The 19190-nt window shown below is 41.4% G+C and overlaps 1 protein-coding gene across 1 annotated transcript in view; it reads right to left on the bottom strand.

Moving 5' to 3' along the window:
* ALG14 (ALG14 UDP-N-acetylglucosaminyltransferase subunit) overlaps nucleotides 1–19190 on the bottom strand; it is a 98117-nt gene that overhangs the window by 57616 nt on the left and 21311 nt on the right. The window contains exon 3 of the mRNA XM_061411131.1: nucleotides 3878–4009. Within this exon, the coding sequence (XP_061267115.1) occupies nucleotides 3878–4009 (132 nt within the window). The remainder of the gene's footprint in view (nucleotides 1–3877; nucleotides 4010–19190) is intronic.

Raw genomic sequence — 19190 nt, 5'->3', positions numbered from 1 at the left:
TAATTTAAGGTCTGATATTACTATTGTTTCTAAAAGTGGGGTTTTCTTTTTTAACAGAAGTAAAAAAGAAACTTTGATCAAAGTCATAAGAATGCACAAAACCAGACATATGGATCAATGGAACAGAACAGAGTGCCCAGAAATAAACCCAGGCACTGTGGTCAATTAATTTTTGACAAAGGAGGCAAGAATATACAATGGAGAAAAGGCAGTTTCTTCAGCAAGTGGTACTGGGAAAGCTGGACAGTCATGTGTAAATCAATGAAGTTAGAATACATCCTTATACTATACACAAAAAGAAACTAAAAATGGCTTAAAAGACCTAAATGTCAGACATGATACCATAAAACTACAAAAGATCATAGGCAAAACATTCTCTGACATAAATTGTCACTCTATATTTCCAAGACAATATTCTTTCTATAAGCAAAAATAAACAAATAGGACCTAATCAAACTTAGAAGCTTTCACACAGCAAAGGAAACCCTCGACAGAACAAAAAGACAATCTACAGACATGGAGAAAATATTTGAAAATGAAGCAAACGTCAAGGGCTTAATTTCAAAAATATACAAACAGCTCATACAACTTAATAACGAAAAACCAAATGGGCAGACGATCTGGAGACAATTTTCCAAGGAAGACATATAGATGGTCAACAGTACATGAAAAGATGCTCATCATCATTAACTGTTAGGGAAATGAAAATCAAAACTCACACGAGTCAGAATGGCCATCACCAAAAAGTCTACAAATAGTAAGTGCTGAGGGCATGGAGAAAAGGGAACCTTCTTGCACGGTTGGTGGGAATGTAAATTGATGCAGTCACTGAGGAAAACAGTATGGACATTCCTTAAAAAATTAAAAACAGAGTTGCCATATGACCTAGCAATCCCACTCCTGAGCACAGATCCAGAAAAGATAAAAATGTTAATTTGAAAAGATACATGTTCACAGCAGCACTATGTATAATACCCAAGACATGGAAGCAATGTAAGCATGCCCAACAGATGAAGGGATAAGAATGTAGCATACATATACAACGAAATATTGCTCAGCATAAAAGAGAATGAAACAATGCCATTTGCAGCATCATGAATGGAACTAGAGATTATCATACTAAGTGAAATAAGTCAGAGAAAGACAATACCATATGTTATCACTTATTCGTGGAATCCAAAAACAAACAAAACTGATACAAATGAACTTATTTACAAAACAGAAACAGACTAACAGACATAGAAAACAATCTTTTGGTTACCAAAGGGGACGAAGGTGGAGGGACAAATTAGTTTGAGGTTAACAGATACAAACTACTATACATAAAAGACATAAAGAACAAGGTCTACTGTACAGCACAGGGAACTATAATCAATATCTTGCAATAACCTATAATGGAAAAGAATCTGAAAAAGAATATATATACATACACACACACACAACTGAATCACTCTTCTGTATACCTGAAACGAACACAACACTATAAATTTACTATATTTCAGTTTAAAAGGGCAAAAATACTCAAAAGAATTAGTGCCATTTATAATTTTTTTAAAAAAGAAAAAGTCAAGGACAAATACAGGAGAGAGCTGCATGTTGTAGTTCTGCTTTTGAAGTAGGAAAAAAGGCCTTTTACCCGTTAACTTGGTGTGTGTGTAAAAGGGACTTGCACTAAGTGGGAGTTCATTTTGTGACGCCAACCATATCAGAACAGCAGACTGGACAATGCTCAGGTTTGAAATAATTTTGAAAACTCAGTTTAAAATGGAAATAAGTACCTCACATTCCCTCCTTTCCCCCCTCTTATTCCTTTAGAAACATAATAGTTTTTTTTTCCTTCCACTCTTTATAGGCAAATTTATGGCACTCATAAAATTTTAGACTAAGTTTGAAGGAAACTGAGAGGACATCTAGTTCAGTCCTTTTGTTTTAAGGTAGAGAATGAGGCCCAGAAGGGATCTAAAATCAAATAAAAGCCAAAATGAGCCTGGGACCCAGTGTCTTCATGCCCCATCGGCTACTCTTCCCACCACAAGGGTATCAAACACTTCGGCCAGGCAGACAGCAGAGCCCTCCATGTCCACAGCAGACATCAGCCATCACATCATTGCCTCCTTCTCACTTTCACACCTTAGCGTCCTCAAGTCATCACACCCGAACCTGGCTGCTGCCTGTGACAGTGGCCATACCCCCAGTGACTTAGTAATGTAAACTCAAAACTTCCAGCTTAAAATGTGAAGACCATTTTTCTTCCTTCCATTTTATCTCTTAAGTTTCAGGAATAATTAAATCTTTAAGAGCAGTACACACATGTGTGCTCAGTTGCTCAGTCATGTCCAACTCTTTTGTGGCCCCATGTACTATAGCCCACCAGGCTCCTCTGTCCATGGAATTCTCCAGGCAAAAATACCAGAGTGGGTTCCCATTTCCTCCTCCAGGGGATTTTCCCGACCCAAGGATCAAACTTGCGTCTTCTGTGTTGGCAGGTGTGTTCTTTATCACTGAGTCACCAGGGAAGCCCCTTAAGAGCACTAATGATCTTTCAGAAAACATCTGAATTTTACACACTAAAAATGTGGTTGGAGACTGTGAGATAAATTTACTTTGTCAAAAATTTTAAAATAAATATAAGCAAAATTAATCTATGGTGATAGGAATCACCAGAAATTGGTTGCTTGGGGAGGGGCCAGTGGGGTGATAGAAATGTTCTATATCTTGATAAGAGATATAGTCTAATTATATACTTAAGATCTTTGCATTTCACTGCTTATAAATTATAGCTTTTAAAAACAATCTAAATTATTCATATGGAAAATTCCAGTTTTAAAATTCTAATCTAAAGGAGGCACTTGAATGGCAGTTCAGTTGGTGAAAGGCAAAGACCAAAGTGATAGAGATCTTTCAAAATCATCAGAGCTAAGTGCATTTTTGTCCAACTATTCATGAAAATAATATCCACTGTGCCAGAAATCATGTATAAGGTAAGTTAATCAAGAGTTTCTTTAAGGCTACACAGATTAATGGATTCTGCCTTAAACAGGAATGAGAATATTATTTAAGAGCTGTCTACACTATTGTGATAACATATCTGCTGATCTGCCTTACACTGAAGTGCATTTAGAATTTAGTAACAGAACTTCATCCACAGAGAATTTAAGACCATTATAGATAAGGAAGGTAAGGTTTAATACGGTGTACTAATAAAGTTTTCGCATTTCTATATTCTGTATTACTTTCCTATAAAAACTTGGGAGTGTATGACATTCTGCCCATTGTATATCATTTCTGGTAACAAAGTTTTATTTGCCTACTAGATTGCCAATTTTTAAAATTTTTACTGGGGTATAATTGATTTACAATGCTGGGTTTGCTGCAAGTGTTCAGCAAAGTAAATAAGATACATATATCCACACTTTTTTTGATTCTTTTCTAAATAGGCCATTACAGAGTATCGGTAACAGAGTTTTGACAAAACAAGAAAAGTATTGAAAAGGAATAAAAAACTGGCTCTTTTCCAGCTGACAAGTAAGCACATGATGTTGGCTCAGGAACCACAGGTGGACAGGAGCACAAATTGGTTAAAGAAGTGCTCTGTTAGTTCTTACTGCCATGAGACAGAGAGGGAGGAAGAAGGCAAATTCAGGGTTCAAGTTATAGCCAGAGAGGGAAGACAAATTCCTCACCTCTTTCAGCAAAGTGCATTGAAATGATAAATCTTAGCACATGTTAATAAATGGCCTGGTACAGTATCTAGCGCAATGATAAATGGTAGCTGTTTACGAAAACAGCTTGTCCTATTACCAACAAAGCATCCATAGGAGAGTGACCCTTGCTCCCCTCCAAATACCAAATCTGGTATTTGGCACCAGATACGTACCAAATCTGGCTTCACTCGGTAAGTCAGGGGGAAAGACAGCCACATGGAGTACAAGGTGGTGAGCACTGAAGACAGCCAGGATTGCTGGACCTCCCGGCTTCTGGGAATGCGGTGAACATAGTATTCAGGAAACTGGAAGGAAATAGGGAAAACCCAAATCAACTGGGCCACCGATACGGGAGTTAAACATAGTAACAGTTAACATTTGTACAAACAGGAAATGCTGTCTTGATTACTTTTAACTTTCTTTGGAATTACTTTTAAGCTAAGCCTTTTTCGTGTTTTATACAACACACATCACTGGGTTATCACAAAAAGTTCCTAAATATGACAGCCTTGTTAAAGTCAATATTGACAATAACTGTTAGTTGCTAAGTCATGTCCAGCTCTTTGCTACCGCATGGACTGCAGCCTGTCAGGCTGCTCTGTCCATGGAATTCTTCAGGCAAGAATACTGGAGTGGGTAGCCAGTCCCTTCTTCAGGGGATCTTTCCAACCCAGGGATCGAACCTGGGTTTTGTTCATTGCAGGTGGATTCTTTATGGTTGAGCCACCAAGGAAGCCTACTGACAATAGTTAAGGGGAATTTTCTATAAAATATGTTTTATGTAAAGACCTTAACATACTGATATGCAGAGTCATTACAAATCAATAATATAAGACAAGAAACCTAGTATCAAGATGGGCAAAGGAGATGGAACAGATAATTCTAAACAGGAAACATAGTCAAACATTTGAAAAGATGGTTAACAATTAAACATAAAAGGAAGCAATGAGTTATTTTTCACCTATCGAGTTGGCAGAGATTGTGGATATTTAATGTTACTGAGGATATAGGGAAACAGACATTTACATTCCCTTGGCAAACACATTGATGTAACTTTTGGGGAAGGTCGTTTGGGAATATCTATAAGAATTTTAAGTTTGTCTATTTTTGATTCAGCCTTTCTGTTTCCAGAAATACATCCTACAGATTTATCCATATGCTATCCACTTTATCACTGTATTTGTGGAAATTGGAAACCGTCCAATATCCTCCAAAGGGATAGGAAAAGTCCATGCAATGAAATATATAAGAACAAATGATATAGATTTATATGAACAGAGATGGAAGATGTGCCCAGATAAGTTGTCAAAGTGAATATGCACGTTGCAGGACAGTATGTTTAATATGATCCAGTATGTATTAACAAATCACACAGTTATGTGTGTTGGTATACACACTGGTACAAATATTAGTATTTGCATGAAGAAATTGGTCCCTGAGCCACGGACCACCTGGTCTGAGACTCATAAAGCATGAACTCATGTGTGAAGGTTTATGCTATCCTCCAGGAGGGCATCTATGTAGTTCCTAGAATTCAGCATAAAGTGAAAATGGGGGACACATGTGACCACTCTCTTTTACATATGATGATAAAGGATATTCCCTTTTCCTTCCATGCTACACCAGAGAAGAACAAAAGCTCTGGGCTCAATATGTTATTCACTATTATTATTTACTTATTAATCATTTACTATTTCAGTGTGTTTGTTTTCTTCCAAAGGATTAAGGTAGTAAATGTTCAATGAGAAAATAATACAAAGAGTTCCCAAACTATAGACCATACAAGGAGCAGAATCCAAAAGGGGGCAAACTTGTAAGAAATCTTGTTGGAGGTTGTGTTTGCCTAATTCGTGGAGATTATTCATTGAAAACATGTAATGGGTAAAATAGTCCTGTTAGCTGAAACTGAATTCCCCTAAAACTGAGTTCCCTTACTGAGTTTATGACTATCTCTCTATGCAAATCTTTATTACCTTTATTGTCCCCTCTGACCTCAATCCTATGCTAACTGAGCACTAATCCTACCAGTGTCCGATGACTAAAATATATATTGCCAATACTCATTGCTAATGTACTAAAATCACTAGTATGTGTTTTCATCGTTAACATACAAACCCAGCTTGTTTCTCCAGGACAAGATGAGCTAACAGACCCCCGAGCCATGGACCCCCTGGTCTGAGACTCACAAAACAGAACATCCTGAGTCCCAAAACTATGATTAAGAAATGTCACAAGCCAATTAATATCAGTCTTTGTTCTTACCCTTAAAAAAAAAAAAGAAATCCCTAACTTGAAGAAAAAGTGGGAATGGATCTGAGGCTTGTCTCCCACTCCCTTACTTGGTGCCTGGCAGTAAACCCTTACTTTGCTGCAGACTCTGGCTGCCGGAATTCGGCTCTCTGCACTGTGGGCACATGGGCCTAGATTTCAGCACTGCAGAGACAAAATCCCCCATTAGAAACCTTTGGGTCAGAAGTGTTGTGAACAGGTATTATAGTACATATACCACATATTACACAATACCCACCTTTAAAGTTTGGAGAAGTAACCGAAACTTCTCCAAGCTTCTTCAAATATTAATATTTCTGCAGCAAAATAGGAATATTCACACTAAGTGAGATGAGACAATACGCTTCACGCCAATTCAACCCAGGTTTTGCTATTAGATAAACTTGTGACAAACTTGGAACTTTTTTTCTTCCTTGTTTTTCCAAGCTTTCTAAGATTTCAGAATAGGGACTGTGGACCTGTACTAGACAATACATCTGAACCCAGTAAGATGTCATTATTATTACAGTAAAAATAACTCAGTTGAGTCTTATTATAAAGGTTTTTTTTTGTGTTACTTCCAAAATTTGAGGCCTGACTTTAGTATCTACAATATTTTATTCAAAAAGCATGGGTGTATACTATGCCCCTTGAATCTTTTAAAGCTGTGAACAATATAACTTAATTTTTTTTATTTTACTGAAGTTTAGATGATTTACAATGTTGTATTAATTTCTGCTGTATAGCAAAGAGACTGTGTTATACATATATATACATATTCTTTTTCATATTCTTTTCCATTATGGTTTATCACAGGATATTGAGTGTGTAGTTCCCTGTGCTATATAGTAGGATCTTACCATTTATCCATTCTATATGCAACAGTTTGCATTTGCTAGTCCCAAACTCTCACTTCATCCCTCTGCCATTCCCACCTCGGCAGCCACAAGTTTGTTTTCTATATCTGTGAATGTTTCGTAGATAAGCTCTATTTGTTATATTTTAGATTCCAAATATGTGATATTCATGGTATTTGTGTTTCTCTTTCTTACTTCACTTAGTATGACAGTCTCTAGGTCCGTCCATGTTGCTGCAAATAGCATTATTTCACTCTATTATTAATATATATATACACACATGCACAACTGCATCTTCTTTGCTTATAGCTATGTAAAGAACAATGAACAATATTTTGGGGGGTATTTTTAGCGTCCTGAGGGGTTGGAAGGGAGATTGGTTTGACTCTGGCTTGAAAGTCCACTCCTCTGACTCCTTCCAGACCCCAGAGAGGCAAAAACACAGGCCTTCAAGGGCCTATGCAAGGGTCTGGAGACAGCTCTCTGAGACCTGGACAAGGGAGAAGAGCCTACATCTCATCCCGGGTGGCAGCTTGAAGAAGCTGAGAAAACAGGTTCTGGAAATCTCCAGTCCATTCCCAGCAGAAGGGAAACTAGTGGAAGCATGTTCTGGAGCCTCCTTGATGGGAACTAGAAAGACAGGCCTGAGGGTGAAAAAACAAGGTAGTGCCTGAAGAGGGGTGACCTATATTTGACTTCTGGATGAGCCATATAAGGAGCCCAACCTCATTCTTCGGATGAGATGCCAGGCTGGGGAGGGGGGTCCTGGTTCCACTCGTGGGCTGGAGATACCTGGGCCCATCACCACATGCACACAGTGACCAATCATCCAGTTTGCACAGGTGGTCCCAGTTTATACGTGTAGTCCCAGCATAATTATTAATAATACTTCCTTCTGCTCTCAGAAGTGTCTCAGTTTCAATGATAGAGTCTATTGTTACCCATAGGGTGGGCAATGAGTAGGTAGGTTCATCCTAGAGATAGGAAAGAAAATTTATTCAGAATAGTCCAAGGCAATGTGATGCAAGCATCTACATTACCATCAAGGACGAGAGCTTAAGTGGTAGCTGTGAAGAAAGCCAGCCTGGAAGTTCTACCAGTGCGATAAACAGGGCAACAGAGAGGTGGTGACCAGTGTGGAGAAAGGTGGGTAGTAAGGACTGAGCTAGGCAAGGGGTCAGAACCATGACGGTTACTAGTGGGGGATGGGGCCAGGGTGAGTGGTGGTGGTTACATATGGTGCCACTTTCTGGCTTATGGCTTCACACCAGAGAGGCCGGTACCTCCAAATGCCATCTAAATTGTCAGGTAACTGGCAATCCTACCAAAACAGAGATTTCTCTCCAAATCCAAGTCTCTTCCCACCCAACTCCACCAGATCAGTTCTCAGAGGCACCTTTTCCGACTCATCTTTCTACATAACCCTGCTCCTCTTGCCTGTACACACACTCCTTTCTCCTCCAAACACCAGGCTTGCTTTTTGTTTTAAAGTTACCCTACTTACTCTCCTGGCATATTATATGTTTCCTCCACATGTCTGTCTGTTTGGTCCACTAGAATATAACTTACCTGAAGAGGCCAGGAACCTGAATCACTGCAATCTCAGTGCGTTTGAGTATTTGAGCAATGCATATTTACTGAATAAATGATTCGTACATTATTGGATATTAATAGAAAATAATTCAAGCTTCCTGTCACTTAGCTGAGATGTATTTAGACTAGGAATGAAGAAATGACACAAAGCAGGTAATTTCAGAGTGCTTCCATGGGCCTTATTTGTACAATCTACTCAATAAATGGGAATTCCTGGGGCTAGAGGGAAAATGCCCAAGCACAGCTCTGGGTTGAGAGTTCACAAACAGCCAGTGTCAAGAGGCATGAAACCCTAAGGGAGATGAGAAGGAACCAACGACAAATTAACGAGACCTGGGTACACAGCCTAGACTTCTCTCTGTGAAACCGACCATTCACAAGGGCCTCAAGGAACTTCTTAGCCCTTGTGGATCCTCTCCCCAGAAAATAGGTCCATGAGAGAGGAATGATCTGATGCCTGAGGTATGAGCACAAAGGGAAAGGGAGTGAGGTTAGAGAGCCTCCCACTGTGTATCTAAAAGTGTTTGAAAAATTCTATGCCCACTGGGTCTGTATTAACCTATGTGCAGGCAGACAGTCAAGTGGATGGAAGCCTGAGGCCATCCTGATATGGACGGAGCCCTCAAGTTACCCATGCCTGATCCACAGAAGTTGGTGCTGGGGTGTCTGATGTCCCATGTCGCCTAGAAGAAATACTGAGAACCTGGCCAGGACAAAATCTTAAGAGAGTTTTTATTACTTTATAGAGTTTCAGAAGATAATCAAACATATAAAGAAGTAAATGAGGAAAACTGATTGACAGAATGCTTATATTTTGGTCTTCACAAAAGTTCCTTTGAAGACAAAGGAATGGAACAATTTCAGAGAGCTACAATTTAGGCTTGGCTATGACCAGGCATTCTGAGGAGTTGTGGCATCTGGAGCAATTCAAGTGAAGGCATCTTTATAGACATACTGTTTTTGTTAGTCTGTACCTTTGCCTTGAAGAAACTGTCCCGACCCTTTTTTTATGTCTTATTAATGGGATGCAGGACACAAAGCATGCTTCACCCATCATTTTACCCACTGAGCCACATCCCCAAATCTAACATTTGATTTGGGAGTGGCCACATGACCCAAGCAGGGTCAGCTTTTTCCTGGATTCTTACAGAGACCCAGGCACAGTTCTTCCTTTGAGAAACACTGTGGACTGCTAAACCGGCGACCCTCAATCCATTCTACTAGGGCAACAAATATATACTTGTTTTGGTGTTCCTCTATTTACTAGGCTTTTCTATAACAACTTGAAACTCAACTATTATATTTGCTACCAAAACAGGATATTCCTGCACTACCAAACCAAAAATTGACAAATGAAGAGAAGACTCTATCATAAACAGATTTCCTGAATAGACATGAAGATCTATGTTGGCACTAGCAGAGATGAGGGCTGGTGGGGGGGACTGTCCCCCTGCTTCCTTCTTCCCAAACCTCTACACACATTCCTATCTACCCACTTCTTCCCTACATTCTTGCCACTTTCATGGTCCAAGCCATCACCACCTCTCACTATTACAATTCCCTCTTAATTCATCTCCGCTTCTCCTCTTGCTTGCCTTCATTTCATCCTTCACAGAATCTCCAGAGTGATCTTTTCATAATGTACAGCAGATCTTTCCTTTCATTCTCCTGCTTAAAACCCTCCAAAGGCTTACCGCTACTCTTTGGATGAGATCCAACTTTCTTACCACTGCCTCCAAGGTCCCATGTAGTCTGGGGCTGGTTTACCTCCCCAACCGCCCCCTGCTCACCCTAACCACACTGGTCTCCTTTCTGCTGTTTGAATGTGCCGGACTCATTCCTTCCTGAGGGCCTTTTCTGCTTCTTCTGAGTGGTCTGCCTTGCCCCGGGACTTTCTCCTAGTAAGCTCCTTCCTGCAAATCAGGTCTCTCTTGAATGTTCTCTCCTCAGAGGATTCACTTCTCCTCCATCAGCCCCTCCCTGACCACACTGTCTTCTTTTACTATCTTCACAGCAGTTCTTGGTAATGCAAATTAACTTGTTTGTGGTGGCTTGACTGCTCCCTGCCTCTCTCTCCAGAGCGAGAGCTCCAGTGAAGGACAGGATTTCGTGAGGCTGGCACGCAGCATGGTGTTTCATGAGTCACACATGCTCTTCACCACTGAGTAGATAAATGAGTGTCATTACCATTTCTAGAAGTCCCAACCTGTGGTCTCTGCTGGGGAGGATAATGATTCTTTATCTCATACCATCTCAGGAACATAAAGCACCAGTTAATCCCATCTCCTCATTTCACAGATGAGGAGTCAAATTTCCCAGGGGGACAGAGCCAGCAAGTGGTAGAGCCAGGACTGGAACCCTGGCCTTGAGTCCCTAAGCCTTCCTGCTGAGAAGCCTGACTCCCTGACACAGCTAGTTGAATCAGCTGCCCCTGGAGCTGTGCTTCCCGGCCTCCTGTTGTTTCTAAGACAGCCAGCTACCCATCCTGACCCATTTTCTCTTCTTTCTCTGTTCGGCAACCCGCCTGCCCCATGTGTCGTCAGCCTGCCACCCCCAGAGTGTGCTGCATCTCTATGGCAGCTGCTCTCCTGGCCTCCTCTCTCCTCTCTGCACTTTGTGCTCCACTCTGCACTGTAGGTTTGGCTCCCCTCCCCCACCTACCGCTGTTACCAATGACTCCCTCCTCTGCCCCCAAGCCTTTCCGGGGAAAATTCAGAACAAAAACGCAGGGCCTTAGAAATCTTCAGACTTTTCTGTTGAATATTAGACCCCGAGGCCCTGTTGGCAGGTTCTGCTGTTTTGCTGTTGCTCCTACCTGGCAGCCAACTAGGTCACACACTCCTAGAAACTATGTTGTGCTGCTGCTGCTGCTGCTAAGTTGCTTCAGTCATGTCCGACTCTGTGCGACCCCATAGACGGCAGCCCACCAGGCTCCCCTGTCCCTGGGATTCTCCAGGCAAGAACACTGGAGTGGGTTGCCATTTCCTTCTCCAATGCATGAAAGTGAAAAGTGAAAGTGAAGTCGCTCAGTCGTGCCCGACTCTTAGTGACCCCATGGATTGCAGCCCACCAGGCTCCTCCGTCCATGGGATTTTCCAGGCAAGAGTATTGGAGTGGGGTGCCATTGCCTTCTCCGAGAAACTATGTTGTAGTTGAGTCCTTTCTTTCTGTGTAGGTCAACATGGCCACCCTGCAGTATGTGTCTATCCTGCAATGTGATCCAGTTTTTTTCACACAATTGGCAGTGATATCAAAGACAAAGAGACACTCTCCTTAATTCTCTCTTCACCATATAGAGACATCCTTTTCATCTATCTATGTAAGCTTTCTCATTAAGAAGTAGCAGGGACCAGGCTTACATTACTGTGTAGCCCACAGAGCCTCCCAGTGTTCCCCACACATACTCGATTGATGTATAACCAAATCCACAGCAAAGGCGGAATGTTTAAGAGTTAAAAAAAAAAAGAGTAATAGATTTTTTTTCAAGCTTCTAGTTTGTCTGGAATTATATGGAACACTAAGTGAAACGCTAAGGGTATACGACAACTTGTAACTTTCAAAGTGTCTTTCAGAATTACATCACTACTAAAAACCACAGACATATCTGGCTTTAGATTTGTGACAAGCTAAATAGGAGTTTATAGTGATTTAGATGGAAATAATTCCACCAAGGAATCCAGATGGCATCATAAACCACAACAGAGCAGGTCAAGTGGTCTATGAAGTCATTCTTCGCTGCTACCACACACTGAAATGTACAATACATTTATTATTTAGTGAATGCCATGCTAGTGCAGAATCTTGGAAACAAGACAAAATGAAAATGGTAAAATTCTATTCAACCAAAAATGGTTTCAGCTTTCTTTCATAACTGCTCTTTTTAATAATGAAAAGTATAATATACAGTAAAAGTATGTTGGATGACTCACCCAACGATTCTGAAATCAAGATGACCATAATTTACTAAAAAACACAAAAGGTTTTATAGGCATGTCCTTCCAGAACTTGGTAGCTGCTCACTTCACGGTAGATGATGACGATGCACCGTGAAGTGACTTAGGATGAATGAGCTGTGGGTTCCAAGCCAGGTTCCACTCAGATAATCAGCTCTGAAACCCGGGTGACTTAGCCTCTCTGGACCTCAGATCTCTCACTGGAAAGCAAGGAGGCCTGGCTGAGATCAGGGAATCCTTAACCAGCCATCAGGATCCCACAACTCGTTCTCAAGCTTGACTCATCAAAGAAGACAAGGTTGCTGTTATAGCCCTGCCTCACGACTTGCAGGCATTCCTCACTTTACCTTGAGAAGTTCTTTTCTTATGTGGAGGTCTCAGGCTTCAGGGAAATAAAAAGAAGTTTGTTCTTGAAACAATTATGGGAGTCTGGCCCAAAAGATTTCTAAAGTCCTTCATAATGAACATTAGTTGTCCTTTTCCAGCAATAATCTGATTTTTCCTTTGGGTAACTCACTCTTGCTCACATTCGCAGTCAGATGCTTTTGGTAGGATTTTAGCCCATCTCCTTAACTCCCAACCTGTAGCTCCAAGAGTAGACCTGGAACAGCTTCAGCACCAGGGAACAACACTCACCTCTGGCTGTGATGATTAGCTGAAAGATGGGAACATGATCCAGTTGGAGATCATTAGGCAGCAGATGTTAGCTTGGATTTTTGGGGAAAAGACGCTTTATCTCTCCCTCTCCTACATGCTATAAGAGACCTTCTTCTTCCTTAGACAGTTAGGGCAAAGACATGAAGCCAGGAGGTGCTAATGCTCTTTGCTTCCCTGTGGGGACAGCTGGGGGCTGCTGGAGGCAGCACTGGGGGGCCCAACGGCGATGACTCTGTGGAAGATGGAGCAGAGACATGCTGCTATCCTTGGTGATCTCCCTGGGCAGCTGGACCAAGTCTTGCCAGAAACAAGACTGAATTTTTCCCATGTCGTAAGTCAACACATTCTCTTTATTGTTTGAGCCAGTTTTGAGTTTGGTTTTAGGGCACTTGCAGCTGAAACACTTCCTTTTAGCTTTAAAATGGTATGAATTTAAAGACTGTTTGCCTCTGCTTAAAAAGGAAAATATATTCAAATCATAGATGAAGCAGTCATTTACAACACTGGCTATCAGAGCTGGACTCTTCATTGTAAGCTCAGATAAACTCCCAAGAGCACCTACTAGGTGACAGAACCAGGCTGGGAGCACAAGGGTAAGTAAAATATTTATAAGGAACTCACTGCCATTTGGTAGAGTGACACAGGACAACTAATAATTGCAATCAGAGAGACTGATACAATAAGAGACATAATTATTAAAAATAATGTTAGCACCAAGTAAGAAATGATGAATTAATACTTTGATAAACTAAGTTAAGCTTTATGGAAGAGCTGTTTTATCTAACTTGGAAGAATATGAGATTTACCAGGTCTAGCAGAGGGGGAAAGAGGTTCTTCTGGCATGTTCACAGCAGGGAGGCATGGAGTGGCACGGAATACCTGGGGAACTAGGTTTTGGCATGTAAAGAGCGGAGAGCAGCAGCAAATGGAGCTTGAGAAGTAGGGCCCCCAAAGCCATGCTAAAGAGTATGTGCTCAAATCTAAAGGCAAAGAGGAGATACTGAAGATGCTAAAAAGGAGCGTATGAAGAGAGTGGATAGAGGGGCCCTGCTGAGGGGTCTCGACCAGAGAAGGGAAAGCATTTGGGAGAAACAAATATACCAGGAGAATGATGCTGAAGGCCTAACGGATGCTCATAACACTAAGGCGAAGGACTGGAGAGGGCAAGAGGCGGGGATTAGGGATTTAAGGAGCATGGGGAGCTTAGGGTGACTCTCAGGTTTCTAGGGGAGTGATGGTAAAAGGGGAAACACACTGAGAGCATATCATTGTGGTTTGATTTTGAGCATAATTTTGAGTCAGAAAAACACTCTAAGTACAAAATATATCAGTGTTAGAGAATGTGTGTGCTAAGACACTTCAGTTGTGTCTGACTCTTTGCGATCCTACAGAGTGTAGCCCGCCAGGCTTCTCTGTCCATGGGATTCTCCAGGCAAGAATACTGGAGTGTGCAGCCACGCCCCCCTCCAGGGGATTGTCCCAACCCTGGGATCGAACTCACATCTCTTATGTTTCCTGCATTAGCAGGTGGGTTCTTTACCACTAGCACCACTTGTTAGAGAATACATACAGGTAATTTTCAGGTTGAAATGGGACAGAAAGGATTTGTACAGGAACATGGGCAATGGACTGACTTGGCAGGGTGGTAGACAGAGTAAGACAACTGGGAATCTAGGAAAAGGCAGTGTTGGGAAATCTAGATTCTAGGCAGGCGCTGACAGGTCTCAGGGTAACCTGGCTTGGAGCAGAGGCCTCATTTGTCTCAGAAAAGTCAGACCTGACAGCCAATGGTGGGATCACGGATGCTTGTTGAGGATCCCTGGTCTCATCCAGGCCTCCTGGCTTCATTCACAGTGAGAGGCTGACGTCCAGAGAGACTAAGTTACCCGAGGTGATAAGGTGGTTGGTCATCAGCAGGACCCAGCTTGGAACCCAGAGCTCCTTTGTCATAGGTCACTTCGTGGGTCGTCACTTTCTACCATGACTCAGGCGCCTCTCACATCCTTGAAGGACAAGTGAACACCCCTGTACCCCCTCTTCCACTTCTGCCTCGTTCTAGTGCTCAGCTCTTTGGTCAATTGGTGATTGAAACCACCACTGGTCAGCCTCACTACTTGCAGGGCTTAGAACTATGTTGTCCCTGGCAGGATTGTGACTACTGGCTCCAGAATTATTTCCTGGAGCTTAAAGGCTAAAAGGGACCAAAGAATCTCCATCTATGCAAAAGGAAGGATAAAAGGAAACAGGCCACATCCTGATTTTGTGTCAACAACAACAAAAATTACTGTATACTTGGGCCCATGAATTTTTAAAGTATGCTATTTATGTAAATATTTAAATTCAAACACTGGTTATTATAATGTCTTTAATTTGCTTTAAAATGGAGAAACAACAGCATCATACTGTAAAATGTTACCAGCTCTGCATGTTGTCAGAAGCCCATACAAATTTCACTGGCACGGGGAAGAAGTTAAATTACCTGAAGGTTGAAATAACTGCAATATACTATTTACAGTTACTTTAATAACATCAATTCAGAATCTGATTCAAAGAAAGTTTAATTTGCCTTTGTTGAAGAGATGGAGGATGTGACAATTAAGATTTGGGAAGGAGTTTAAGCTACTTAAAATACTTGAGAACCATATATTATACATCTATCTGATGTACTGTTTTAGAAATAATCATTTATGCACTGAAAGAGCCACGGCAGGATGTCTAAGTGCAATACATTTTAGATACTTTCTATTTAAGGTATTTCAGGCATCTAGAATGATCCTCTTCCAAATTAGAGATATTTTTTACCTTCACCTATAATTGAATATAGTTAAGGTCCACCATAAAGAGGAAAAGTGCATGTATACATTGGTCACACTCTAAAAAGGAAAATACGTTAAACCATGAACTGTAACAAAACCCCGTAACTGCTTTTACACAGTTCACAAACTTACTTCTTCTAGGATTGCCTGGGAATTATGTAAGAGAGATACCAAGTGCATTAGCATTAGATTTAGAAGTCTCAGCAGTTAAACACAGCCTCAGTTCACTGTGTGAAGTCAGCACCCCACCTTGTGGAAAACAGCAGGTGTTGTTAAATGCAAGCACATCATGCTAATTTCAGAAGTTCTGGTAGATGAGTCCTACAATCAGGAAACTGTCACTGAATCATACAGACAGGCTAAAAGATGATACCAAGAGATCCCTATTTATTAAAGTAACAGAAAAAGTAATGTGCTTCCAAAAAATTTTACTAGTCCCTAAATATTAGTGCTGATAAAATGTGGGTATTCAGAAAATTACTACTTCCACTGGGGCTTTTCTCTCTTCTCAGCTTTATTTCTAAACAAACAAACAAAAAACCAAAAACCCCTCCAAAACACTTTGTTTTCTAATTATAACTTTAGAAAACACAGAAAATGTTCAAACAAAACTGAAAATCAACCATTATTGGTAACGCTAAGATGATTCCTCTACCCACTTTGTACAATCTTAATACCAGCTAACTTAAATCTTTTCTGCAACTGGAAACATTCTAAGACGGTCTTGGGTTTCTAAATCTGAAATAATTTCTTGCCTTGTAAATTTAACCGACTGCTTTCAGCAGCTGTCGTGATTCCTCCATTTGTTCGTGCGAGTGCTGAACTTCCCGCCTTCCTTACTTTTCCCCAGGTTCACTCTTCGCGTCCCCCTACCCTTCCCGAGAAGCTACCGTTCCCGCCCCCGCCCCCAACACTCTAGCTCCAGAGCTGTCCCTCCTTCACACGCAAATCTCTCTGGGCCTGCTAGCATGGTCTTTTCTCTCTCTGGGCCTGCTGAACACGGCTGTCTTCGCACGGAACTCCTTCCCTGCCATCCAGAGAATTCCGCTTGCTGCTCTCCGACTCCTGGACTAAAGGCTTCCTCTTCCTTGGATTCCCCTTGTTTTGGTGGAGCGCGTCCTCTGTGAAAGGATTTATGGGGAATCAGTTTGAGGACATTTCTCCACTGTCATTCTGAATGCCATTAGAACCCCCAATGTGACTCCTTTCCTTTTTCTTTCTGGATGTTTTTGGAATTTTTCTCTTTAACCACGAGTTCTGAAATAGTATGATGATATATCTTGCTGTGACTACAATTTTAACTGGCTCGGGGGTAGTCCTTTAGTTTGAAGGTCATGTCCTTCGGGTGCTGGGAATTTTTCTTGGCTCTTCACTTAAAAAAAAAAAAAAAAACAACTTCCCCTATGTCCTTGGTCTTTTTGGATAGTAGACTGCCAACATCTAATTTAATTATTTAATTTTTTTACCTTTTCTCTACTGTTTTTGTTTTTTGTTCTTATTTACAGAAGAGTTCTTGAATTTGATCTTCCAATGTTCTGATTTTTTAATTCTTATAATTAAAATTTTAATAGCCAAAGGTCTTTCTTATTCTATGAGGGCTTTTAGAAGGTAGATCTCATTCTTTTTTTAAAGATACAATGTCCTCTCATTTCTCTAACGTTACTGTTTTCCTTCAAAACCCCCTCCTCCACCCTTCCCATTCCTTTTCTCAAAATCCCTTTCCTGGTTAGTTTTGCCTTCTCTTATGTTAGGGACTTTCTTCCAATATTTGGTAGTCTGTGGATGCTGGTTCAAAGCAGTAGTTCTCAAGAGAGAGGGGGAGATTTCTCCCTCAGAGACCTTCAGGCGACAAGGATAAGAGACATGTTTGGCCGGAAGCCTGGGGGTGAGGGGTGGGACTGGGGGTGAGGGGTGGAGAAGGAATGGGTGCTACTGGCCTCTAGTGGTGAAGGCTGGGGATGCTGCTAAACATCCCACAGGGAGAAGACAGCCTCCCCATCTAAAATATCAACAGTACCAAGGCTGAGAAATCCCAGTTCCTACTGAAGAATGAGGCATTAAAAGGAAGACAGAAGCTCTGTGTGCTGGGTGGAACTTGTCACGTAGAGGACAAAAACAGGACTTGACCACTTCACTGGGGGAAAATCCCAAGTGTTGGAATACATAGCTCTAATCTCCAAAGCAAATCAGTTTCTTCAAAGTTAATGTTTAATCTCCTGCCTGGGGAAACATATGAACTGATGGCAAAGGAGACCTAAGTGGTATGCATGGGGGGAACAGGGGTAGTTATACACATTCCTTAAGCTCTCAGTTTTTAGGGCAATGTCTTAACCCATCTGCAATTTGGTTTGTTGTTTCCAAAGCCAAAATTTCTTTATTTAACCTTTCCCGTGGATAAACCTTGGGTTTTCTACCAGGTAACGGCAGAGAGGCTGGGAGCCTAACTGACAAGGCAGTTAGGCAGACTTCAACCAAGAGGCTTCTTTCCCACCCTACCCTGTACTCCATACTCCAGAGGTACCTGGTGCTATATTATTTTTTAGTCAGCAGCACTGCCCAATAACACTATCATTAATTAATTTCTAAGGTTTCCAGTATTCATGCTCTGCCTGTCCAACTACACCAAAACCTCAGACTAAGGGTACTTCCTTTCCTTACTTTATAAAAACACAGTCCACATTCTGCATACAGAAACTACTTAATATCCACTTATAATTTTCAAGGATTTTACTTTGGGAAGCCTTCTAGGGAGCTGTTCTACCTGTCACAAATAAAGAGCGTATAAAACAAATAAACAGTACTGCAACCTCAAGAAGGTGTTTGGTGAAGAAAGTCTTTAAATTCACACTCTACATGGAAAGACTGCTAGAAAGCCAGTTAGAGCCTTTTCAAACTCAAGAAAGGATATTATCCCTAGCAAGGTTATATGATGCTACTAAAAAAAGAATTGGGGACAATCTCTCCTCATCTTCCCCAAGCCAGATTAGTATGCGATATATATTAGAAATCCATCTAAAGTCCAGCAGTTCCTTGCCCCTACTGAGAAGTCGAGCAGGGCCCAAAAGCATAATGTTCCGCAGTGCGCTGCCACCTGGTGGCAGCATGAGGGAATGACAGCAACATGGGGTGAGGAAGCAGCCGAGGGAGAGTCTTAATATTTTACAAAGTTCTTCAACACGTGGAAGGACTTCGAAGAATCATTTCTGGAGCTTGAAAGGCCTTTTTGGGTTGGAAGAGGAGGGGTGAGAGAGGAAGCGGGGGAGGGGAGAGAAAAAAGAGAAAGAGAGAGTGCAAGTGCACAGGACTTAGGAGATAGTTTTAAAGCAGTGCTGGGAGGGCCTG

This window comes from Bos javanicus, chromosome 3 (genome assembly GCF_032452875.1).
Source record: "Bos javanicus breed banteng chromosome 3, ARS-OSU_banteng_1.0, whole genome shotgun sequence".
Lineage (NCBI taxonomy): Eukaryota > Metazoa > Chordata > Mammalia > Artiodactyla > Bovidae > Bos > Bos javanicus.
This window is presented reverse-complemented; position numbering and strand designations above follow the sequence as displayed.